At 29.1% G+C, this 11,091-nt stretch overlaps 1 protein-coding gene across 1 annotated transcript; it reads left to right on the forward strand.

The window, feature by feature from the left end:
- The first annotated feature begins 5,321 nt into the window (after positions 1–5,321).
- LOC123299708 (transcription factor TFIIIB component B'' homolog) lies at positions 5,322–9,979 on the forward strand. The gene is made up of 4 exons (XM_044882019.1): positions 5,322–6,196; positions 6,289–6,740; positions 7,881–8,357; positions 8,679–9,979. The coding sequence occupies exons 1-4, from the start codon at positions 5,520–5,522 to the stop codon at positions 9,860–9,862; spliced, it is 2,790 nt and encodes a 929-aa protein (XP_044737954.1). The 5' UTR covers positions 5,322–5,519; the 3' UTR covers positions 9,863–9,979.
- The last annotated feature ends 1,112 nt before the right edge of the window (positions 9,980–11,091 follow it).

Raw genomic sequence — 11,091 nt, forward strand, 5'->3', positions numbered from 1 at the left:
AGGGAGCAGAGGATCTTGGTTGAGGAGTTGATTCAAAAATAATTGTAAACTAATTGAATAAAACAAAATAAAAATCATGATAGAATACGATTTAAACTATTTTATTAAAAAAAAAAAAAAAGTATATTTTAATAAATAATTGCACAAAAAATAATTATATTTATAAATATAAATGCTATTTAAAAACAAATAAGATATATTTAGAGGTATTTAAAAACTAAGTATTTTTTATTTGGACACTCTGTATATGATTAACATATATTATAATTGTAGATAGTAAATGTTTATATTTTATGTTTGTAAAATTCTATTTAATATCATATATTTAACAAAAACAATTAAATAAATTATGTTTTTATTATTTTTCAACAAATACGTATTTTTTTATATTTATTGATTGTTCAAATCGATGATTTTGTACTGAATTATCACATCAAAACATTTATCGAAGAAAAAACATCCCCATTAGTTACGAAAATAGGACTTCACTTGGAATAAAAGCATCTAGAAAAAGCATTTTATAATGGCTCGTGTGGGTTAATGCATCTTTACAGATTTGACCAGGACACTCCAGAAATCGTACAGTTTCTCCCAACTCCCGATATCAACACAAATCCTCCAGAGTTCAATAAAAAGATATTTTTTTATTATTTGAGTATTATATGCAGGGAAATTCTACAGTTCTGAGCAGATTTTATACTGAATTATTTTAATGATATTTTTTAAATTTTTAATTATTGGAAAACTGAGTATAAAAATAATAACAAGAATGCAAAAGAGAAGTATTCCAAATGGATCTTTAGCACCTTGACCAATGGGTCCTCCTCAAGAATAATCTATCACCCGAAGGCGAGACGTTTCCGAATAAGCAACTTCTCTGATGGGATTTTACCCAGTATTTATATTTGGAATCGAAACATTCTAAACCCGATGCCCTACACGTTTCTGCATGTGCAAATAAGGACCTTACAGGCCTTACAAAAGTGATGATATGTACAATGATATATAGTTATAATTCGGTTAAATAATTAGATAATATTAAATTTCACTATCTCCTGACTTCCCGGAACTTTGAGGTGACAACTTTAAGACACGCTGTTTGAAGGTGGAATGTCCAAAACTGGTATTTTGAAGGAGGAATGTCCAAAACTGGTATAGCATCAATTGTTTATAAACAAATAAGATTCTTTCTCCTCAATAAAATGAATAGTCAAACACTCTGTTACCTAAAAAACGAGCGACCAAATTCGAAGTACATACATGTGGTTCGTACCAGATTCAAAGTGCATCTGGTTCGTAATAAAAATATCTATCAATATTTTAATCCAAAATTTTGCTAGCAAACTGGAAACATAAAAAAATTGAATTTGTTTATAAAACTGTGTGTCAAAAGGGACAAAGAAATGCTTTAAGGTGCAAGAGGATACACCAAATACGGTGGGAATCGCTCTTAGACGCTGTACTATTAGACATAAATATGAAAAATTACGTTCGATGTTAATTGCATCCACCAAGGTTAAATATAATACAATCTACAAATATCGTTAATAGATTAGGGTTGCGCGGGGCTATTCGAGTAATGGGGTAAGTTGTGCAATTGAATTATCTCTAAAACTACGAATTGTATGACAGTACCTCAAATAGGTAAATAAATTCAACTAATTAAAATTATTAATAAAACAAAAAATAGTTAATTTGAAGGTTTAAACGTAATTTATGGAAGAACAATCATTGCATTTGGGGAGCCAACTTAAAAGTATATTTTTAATTAATTATTTTTAAATAAACAAATCATTAACAAAATAATTGTTTATAGTTAACAATCATGAAGAAACGATGAACTAACGATATAAGTTACATGTAAATTTAAAAATACCACCAAAAAAAGGTTAGGTTGGTTCAATGGGAATGCTTATATTATATATTTGTCTCTTTTGGTTTAATGCAATAACGCATGTACTTCACTTTCTCATTATAGAAAGTGACTTTTTATCATATTCTCCTGATACCAAATTTTGAAATTTTTGCTTCAGAAACCTAAAATGTCGCTTGTATGATATTTTTTGGTTAAATTTCTTTATCTCAGATAAAATTTTATAAGAATTTGTATCAGGAGAATATAATGATTTGTATCAGGAGAATATGAACAAAATAAATTTATTTATGTCAGGTTGGTAATGGTTAGTTATAATATCGTCAAGTTGGCAGCATTGATATTACTAATATACTTGTCTCTTTTGGTTCAATACAATATCTATATATCTTACTCATTTATATTTTTGTAGTTTCGACCAATAGAAATGCTATATAAAGACACACCCTTTATTATACTTTTGTATAATGGGAGGTGTGTCTTTATTTTATTACTTATCCATAGACTTCTAAAATATCTATAGTAATATCACGTCTATAACATATTCTCCTAATACCAAGTTTTAAAATTTTTACTTCAGAAACCTAAAAATACCTTGTAACGTGCCTTGCCTATATGAGTAAGATTCTTGTGGACAATATAGTTTGACATGGCGATCTCATATTGAATATAGTAAAAAAAATAAATAAATAAATATATCTTTTAACTTAATTTCTGACAAAAATTTATAACAAATTTTTGCTTTAAATCCTAATTTTTCGCTCAAAGCCAGCGTCAAGCGTCATCATGAAATTGTATCTTAAGAAAAGAAGCCTTCAAGGAGTAAACTATACAAGCCTAAATAATTACGTAGTAGAATGAAAAAAGTTCTTTAAATTTTTTTAGTTACACTAAAAACAATCCTTAAAAACCTTTTGAGTAGGATTCTTAAGGCGCAATTCCACAGAGGCAACCCTAGGCGACATATCACTCGATATTTGTTGCCAAGTGTTGCTTATTGTAGGCGTGCGACAACGTAGCACAAAATTCAATTAAAGGTCGCATGCGGACTTGTCGCCCCATGTCGTATACGCTTTCTCGTACATGTGTGTGCCATGCGTTTACTAGACGTATTCGGCAGACAACAACAGTCAACTGTAGGATGCGGCAAGGAGACATATTTTTTGTCACTTTGTGTGTAGCATGCGTCAATGCCGCAAGCTACATGTTGCCTCAGTGGAATTGCGCCTTTAGGTCTAACTGTGGACAATAGCTTGACATGGCGATCTCATATTGATAATATAGTAAAAAAATAAATAAATGTATCTTTATCTTTTAACTAATTTTCTGGCAAAAATTTATAAGAAATTTTTGCTTTAAATCCTAATTTGTCGTTCAAAGCCAGCGTGAAGCGTCATCATGAAATTACATCTTAAGAAAAGAAACCTTCAAGGATTAAACTATACAAGCCTTAATAATTAGGTAAAAGAATAAAAAAAGTTATTTAAATTTTTAGTTACACTAAAGATAACCCTTAAAAACCTTTTAAAATAATAGTAAATTTTAATTTTTTAAGAATCGGTATTAGATCATGATAACATTAAAAAAAATTAAATATGTTAAGTTGGTATATAAGTTGGGTTATAAAATTTCGTGAGTTGGTAGCATTGATATTATTTATATATTTGTCTCCATTGGTTCAATTAAATTATATATATGCTTCACTCACTTATATTTTAATATATTTGTCTCTTTTGGTTTAATGCAGTAATGCATGTACTTCACTTTGTTATTATAGAAAGTGTGTCTTATTATATTTTCCTTTTTATCATATTCTCCTAATACCAAATTATGATATTTTTACTTCAAAAACCTAAAAATAACTTCTTGTATGATATTTTTTGGTTATAATATCACACACAATCTTCTTTATCTCACATAAAATTTTATAAGAATTTGTATCAGGAGAAAAAATAAATTTATTTATGTTAGGTTGGTTATGCTTAGTTATAATGTCGTCAGGTTGACAGCATTGATATTACTAATATACTTGTCTCTTTTGGTTCGATACAATATCTATATATCTTACTCATTTTTATTTTATATTAAAGCAGCCATGTTTTTTGTAGTTTCGACCAATAGAAATGCTATATAAAGACACACCTTTTATTATAATTTCGTATAATGGAAGGTGTGTCTTTATTTTATTACTTATCCATAGACTTCTAAAATATCTATAGTTATATCACTTTTATAACATATTCTCCTAATACCAAATTTTAAAATTTTTACTTCAGAAACCTAAAAATAGCTTGTAATGTACCTTGCCTATATGCACGAAAGTTTGACGCATCCGCATTACACATATTCCTTAAATAAGTATTCAACTAATTAAAATTGTTAATTAAACAAAAAATGGTTAATTTGAAAGTTTAACAAACGAAATTTATGGAAGAACAATCATCAATGGATATTTATAGACTTATAATAACAAAAATATGTTAAAAATTTTATTTGTACTAAATTTATATTGAAATTATTGTAAATAAATCCATAAAAAATTTTCTGATCTTTTTTTAAATTTTAATCATTTAGAAATTCTATATAAAAAACAAAAAAAATTCAGATTTATAGAACATTTATACTAAACACTATGTATAAATGAATTATTTAAAATAAACACCTGTATAAAAATGCATAATACGACGTAAATATACTCTCATCAACATGTAAATAAGGATGAGGCATGTGGAGAAAAATGTAAAATACTTCTATCAGCATATTTTACAAGTGAAATTTACAAAATTTAAAAAACTGCCGTCACATTTATCGGATACGGAACCCTAAACTCGCACTTGAAACGTATCTAAGAACACTCTCCATTAAATTATCTCTTTCCTTAGAGCTTTCTCCAAACTGAACCGATTTTGTGGATCATTGCCTATTTTTTAGTTGTTCTAGGTACGGAACCCTAAACTCACAGTTGAAACATAGCTGATAATACTCACCATTAAATTACCTTTCTTACTAAACAAAAAAATCCAAATCGGTTTATTGAATTAGGCGCTTCGTAGTGCCTATACAAGTTATATTTAATTAGAATTATTGTTATATTCCCACTAAAGTTTGATTTTTGATGATTTTGTTGAATTTCAATTAAAACTTAAGTCGCGAAAGAAATAAATAATAAACTCAATTCCATTAGTCTGTGAAAGTGTGAACTAGTTTCTTCTGTCCAGTTTTATAAGTCGATGATCGTCGCCATCATCATATCAAAACACGCATTTGATGCAAACTTCAAACTAGTGTTTTAAAATGTGTATACAAAAGTTTTTGACGCAATTTAACGTCAAGTTTTATAGAAATTTTTTAGGACAGATGTCCAAATTTTATTTCATCGTGTTTCATCATCTAATTCAGAACACCATGCTGTTCACACATTGATTGTTAACCTATTAAACTTATACAACTTTTATATGAAACAAAATCGTGTTATTTGATAATCAACACGTGTTATTAAAACTTGTTTTAATTTAATTTAAATGGATCTAATTCAACAAAAAATATTATTAAATTAAATTTAAACAAAATTATTTTTTTTGTTACTTAAAACATAGAGCACATGTTTTGATTTAAAACAAACAGCTGGCTAAACAAATTTGACATAATGAGACGTGCGAGAATAAAGGCTGTTGCAAACGTACCCGCACGCAGAAAAGTTGACGAAAATAAAACACAAAAGTCGGATGAAATTGAGAAAAACGAGACGACATCAAACGATAATACCGAGAAACAAGTTTCGATCGAAACTATTTCATCCGAAGTGAGTCAACAAGATGTTCCAGAAAAATCTCGTAGTAGAATTCGAGCTGTGGCTAAAATACCAATACGTCGTAATAAAAATACCGAAACAGATAAACCTGTTACGGATGACGTAACAGCAAATGAATCAAATTTTGTAAAACCGGATGAAAATGAAAATACGTCAGTTGTTCGTCCATCACCCGTGACTTCACCAATAGTGCAACATAGACCGAGAATACGTTCGATACCACGTCTAGATGGTCATCATCGTGGGAGTGATCGTCGAAATAGTACAAGTGCTAGTGAATCAGAAGATGAATTTTCGCGACGGAATATTCGAAATCGTTATGATTCGGTTAATAGTAATTCTTCATCGAATATTGTTAGTGATAGTACACCGTTGAATACTTTAACAACAATTAATACACCAACAATTAATGGTTGCAACAATAGTAACAGTCCTGTTGTGAAAGAAATTTGCAGTAAAACTGAAGGGGAAGTTCATAAAAATGTTTTATCGCCAAATAAGAACAACGTTAGGTAATTTTTTTGTTCTATTTTGAATTTATTTAAATTTAGGAACAGCCCAATTATGATTTTATTAATCATTACTGTCCCTTTTGTTTTTCTAGTAATAAAGAATCAATGGGTGTAACACCTGGAGGAACCTTATCCCAACAGTCTAACATCCAACAAATCCAACAACAACAACAACAACAACCGATAATAAAACGTAAAGTACGTCGATCTGATATCGCTAAAAAGATGGCCGAAGCAAAACGTGATTTTTATAATAAGTTTGGTACAAAAACACCAGATCGACAAAAGCTAACAATGATGGATCTTATCTTTTATAATCCAACATCGAATCCCATGTTAAAGAAAACACCTGCATCGAGCACTTCAAGTAGAAAGAAAAGTGAACAAATTGATTCGTCATCATCGGTTGCTTCCTTTAATGATAATGAATCAGTTCATTCAATGTCAACGCGAGCAGAAGAAGAGACCGTTGATGAACCAGAAGAAGAAACTATGCAACCTGTACCACAAGTTAAAATTGGTGAAAATGGAGAAATTATATTAGGTAAGAAAAGTATATTTTTTATCATCGATGAAAGCTGCTGTATGCACAGCTGTATGTTCTTCAATTCTAGTTAAGGAAACTTCCATCATACCCCAGAATTCTAGCGGTTTTTGTAGTTACCCCAAAAATCCTAGTATTAAAGCATTAAAATTATTATTCCTATACTTTCATATCATAAAAAAAATGAAGTTTTGATTATATAATAATTTTGCTCAAGGTTAAATGTAATCAATGAATCGTGAAATATAAAAATTTTTTTTATCGTTTTTTACACTATAAAAAAAAAAACCAAGTCGTGTCGTACACGCATACCGGCATCCCCACATAAAATTAGGGTCTCGTTGTATGTACCAAGTAACAAACAATAGAGAATCTTATAAAACATTCAGAATTGTAAATAAAGACCATTTTAAATTTGTTTAGTTTCGAGTTCTTTATTTCTTAGAAGCTGTAAAATCGCATTGGTTCTTTGGGGGAGTTATCCGACACAAGCTATCGTTGTTAATAAGAACGCAGATAGATACATTCGTCAATAAGACACTTTTCTAAATAATCAGAATACATTGTTACTAACTTATTTGCTCTATTTTCAATTTCTTCAATTTCAAATTGCTTAAAAACGAAAATTTACTGTAAAATTTTGGCCCCATTTGAAGATCAACCACAAATCTGTCTATAATTGCTAGATATACTGTTACTTTGAATGTTTCTGGATCTTGAACAGATAATAAAGTAGTAATTAAAAAAGTAGTAAGTAGCTAGTAGCCAATTATAGATTAAAATACCTACCCCTTCCTCCTGTTTGTACCTTAATATAAAAAACTATATTTTTTTTGTCTGAAATATTTTTGAACAAGTCAAACAGATTCACTAGAGGAGAGAAATAATTTTAGGTCTGAATTCTGCCATAGCATAATAATGATATTTCAAAAATATTTTTCAAACAAATTGAGGATTATATTAATTCGTAACATATACTATTTTTTTTTCGTTATTTCACCACTACCCCTCTTAAAATCTTCCACCTCTGGACCTGCTGAATTTGAATTTCTTCTTTAAAATAATGATTTCTAATGTTTTCGATGGGTAGAATATGATTTTTCAAAATTAAACTAATTGGTAAAATAATTTTTGTTGCAGATGAACAAAGTGTGGTAATTGAAACAACCGATCAACAAATACAACGTATGAATAAATCACGTGAATTAACTGAAACAGCGATTAATTACGATGAATTAAACACAACATACGGTATTTATAAACGTGCTAAACGTACAAAAGATTGGAGTGTACATGAAACGAAACAATTCTATCGTGTTCTTCAAATGATTGGTACAGATTTTTCAATGATGTTGTCATATTTTAAAAATCGTACCAGACGTGATTTAAAATTAAAATTTAAAAAAGAAGAGAAAATTAATCGTCATTTAATTGATAAAGTATTGTTGAATCCGTGTACATTTGATTTAGAACAATTACAACAATCATTAGATCAAGATCAACAATTATTAGATGAGCAACAATTAAATCAAAAGCAAATACAAGAAATTAAACGACAGGATCAAATGCAACGGAAACGGAAGACTAATGAGAAACGTGTTCGATATAAAACTGGTAGTAAGTATTATGTTTATAATATAACGTCGACTTAAAAGTTTTTCCAGTTTTAAATAGAAAATCTCGTATTTTAATCAAATTCATTTAAAGAATTTTAGTAAGCTCAGAATGAAACCCTGTAACTTAAAAACCTCTTTCGTTGCATTAATATTCGGCGATAAGAGCCAATCTATTGAAATATTATTCGAATTCTAACATCAAACCATTTAAAAGAGGGCCTTTTTTTTTATAAACATCTCTTTCTGGTACCATATGCAGATAGAACTTATTTTCCTTCAACTTCTATCATTATTTGATTTAACTATTTTCTATAATTTTAAGGTTGGCTAGCACGTCAAATGTATGTCAATAAAAGTGATATGATGCAAGATTTCGACGAAGATGATCCCCCTCCAACAGTGGTACCTTCCATAGAGGTGTCAAATGCCACACCGACAGTCGAGGCAGATCCGCAACTAGATAAACATAACCCAATTGATAGTAATCCAAGTATAGAAGCTCCAAATCAAAATTTAAAAGACAATAATTCAAAAGCGGAAGAACCACCTCTAAAAAAATGCAAATATTCATATGAAGAGGAACAGGATGAATTAGAAGATGATGAAACTAGTAAATTAGTGACAGCAATGTTTGGTAAAGAAACTACAACGCGATGTGGGCGTAAGATACGTTCTAAACTTACAATGAAAAATGATAATGTACCTGAAACTGATAATGATGAATTTATAATTCCACATCATCAGGAAGAAATTAGTAATTTTAAAAATAAAAAAGAAAGAATAATTACTGAAAAACAAATTATTTCTAATAATAATCAGAAAGAACGAATACGTTCTGATAATCAGGAAGAAAGAATACTTCCTGATAATGAGGGCGAAAGAATACTTCCTGATAATCAAGAAGAACGAATACTTCCTGATAATGAAGTAGAAAGTATACCTCCTGATAATCAGAAAAAACGAATGCGTTCTGGTAATCAGGAAGAAAGGATACTTCCTGATAATGAGGAAGAAAGAATACCTTCAAATAATCAGAAAATACTTTCTGATGATCAAGAGAAAAAAAATTCGGAGGCAAAACGAATAACACCTGATGGAGAAATAAAAGTTCCTGATAGTCAACAAGAAAAAAGCATAAACAATCAAGAAATTAATTTTGAAGAAGTTTTATATCAAAATATTCAAGATAATCTTGAAGAAAATATACGAAAATTAATGGAAGGTAATCAAAATAATGAAGATGATAACGATGATGACAATGACTCAGATAGTCATCTAGTGATTGATTTAAATAATACAAATAATGATGAAGACAATACAAAATTAAATAATAATAATAATAATAGTAGTGAAGCTAAATTAAATAATTTATTAGAAGATTATTTAGGTAGTAATCAAACAATTACATTAGAATTACCAGTTGTGACTGGTGATAGTACGGAACAATTTAAAGTAATTATTGAATTAACTAGTGATAGTGATGAAATAGTGACTGAGGACCAATAATAATTAATTATTATCCAGTCAAATTAGTCCATAAAATATAAGTAAGGTTACAAAAATTTCCATAGAGCTAAAAATTGGTATAAATGTTCAGAATACTATTGAACTATTTTTACTGTTTAACTCACCGTTTTGCTGAAAAACGCGAAAAACCTATTTTTGCAAACTTCCCGCCTGAATAAAATTTTTTGCACAAGGGGGATTGATGGGGACTTTTCACAAGTCATTTATAATAGTATTCTGAACATTCATACCAATTTTTAGCTCTATGGGAATTTTTGTAACCTTCAAAGTGTAATTTGACTGGATAAATTAAATAGTTGCTGCATTGAGCGTAGTGGAATTGTATATAAAATATAATTGTGTTGCGGTTTGAAAATTATTTCATTATTTTTGGGTGATTGCATTTCCTACGAACAAAATTTTCTTATTCGTAGCTTTGTTTTTATTTTTTATTTTTATAATCAGAGAGGTATAGAGCCAGACGTAGTATTTGACAGTCAGTTCATAACGGCTGGAATAATAATGAAATATAAGAGGGATATCTCAATTGGGTCCCTAGCACTTAGACCAAGGGAGTCGTCTGTGCCTTCCTTGAGAACAACCTGAAACCCGAAGACGAGGCGTCTTCGGATAAGGGATGATTAAAATTGGTTATGAATGGATATGCACTATCCATTTCTATATGTCTATGATTGTAACGCATTTGAGGCTGCCATTTTTTAAATAAAATGACATTGCTTGTTATTCATAAAATATAATATTTATTTTGTTATTTATAAATTTAAATTGTAGTCTAAGGTTTGACTTTAGAAAATTGTATCCTTTAAAGTTAACAGAATTGAATTTGAGAAGTAGCCGAAATATTCTACTGCTACGAACTTGAATTGAAAATTTTCAAATTGTTATAATTTCAGGAAATTTTCAAATAGTTATGTCATCTATTGATAAATTTTCCCAAGGCAGATGAAACCAAAATTTGCTAGGCAAAGGTCCTGATTTCCGATACTTTAGTTGAATTATTTATAACAATTTATGTATATGATTTTCAACATTAAGCTCAAGTTAAAAATAATTTATCTATAGTTACGAGAGTTTAAATTTTTCTTACGCGAGTTTTAACTAACAGGCAGAAGGGTATTTTTTTCTAATGTCAAATCCTGATTATAAAAAGTGTTTATGGATAAATAGTCTATAGTCAAAACGATGGTAGAGTACGCCGAAACAAGCAT

The sequence above is a fragment of the Chrysoperla carnea genome, chromosome 5 (assembly GCF_905475395.1).
Source record: "Chrysoperla carnea chromosome 5, inChrCarn1.1, whole genome shotgun sequence".
In the NCBI taxonomy this organism is placed as follows: Eukaryota; Metazoa; Arthropoda; class Insecta; order Neuroptera; family Chrysopidae; genus Chrysoperla; species Chrysoperla carnea.

Coding starts and splice junctions, on each gene's coding strand:
- LOC123299708 (XM_044882019.1), top strand. CDS start 5,520: ATGAGACGTGCGAGAATAAAGGCTGTTGCAAACGTACCCGCACGCAGA. Junction 6,741..7,880: donor AAATGGAGAAATTATATTAG/GTAAGAAAAGTA, acceptor TTTTTGTTGCAG/ATGAACAAAGTGTGGTAATT. Junction 8,358..8,678: donor TGTTCGATATAAAACTGGTA/GTAAGTATTATG, acceptor TATAATTTTAAG/GTTGGCTAGCACGTCAAATG.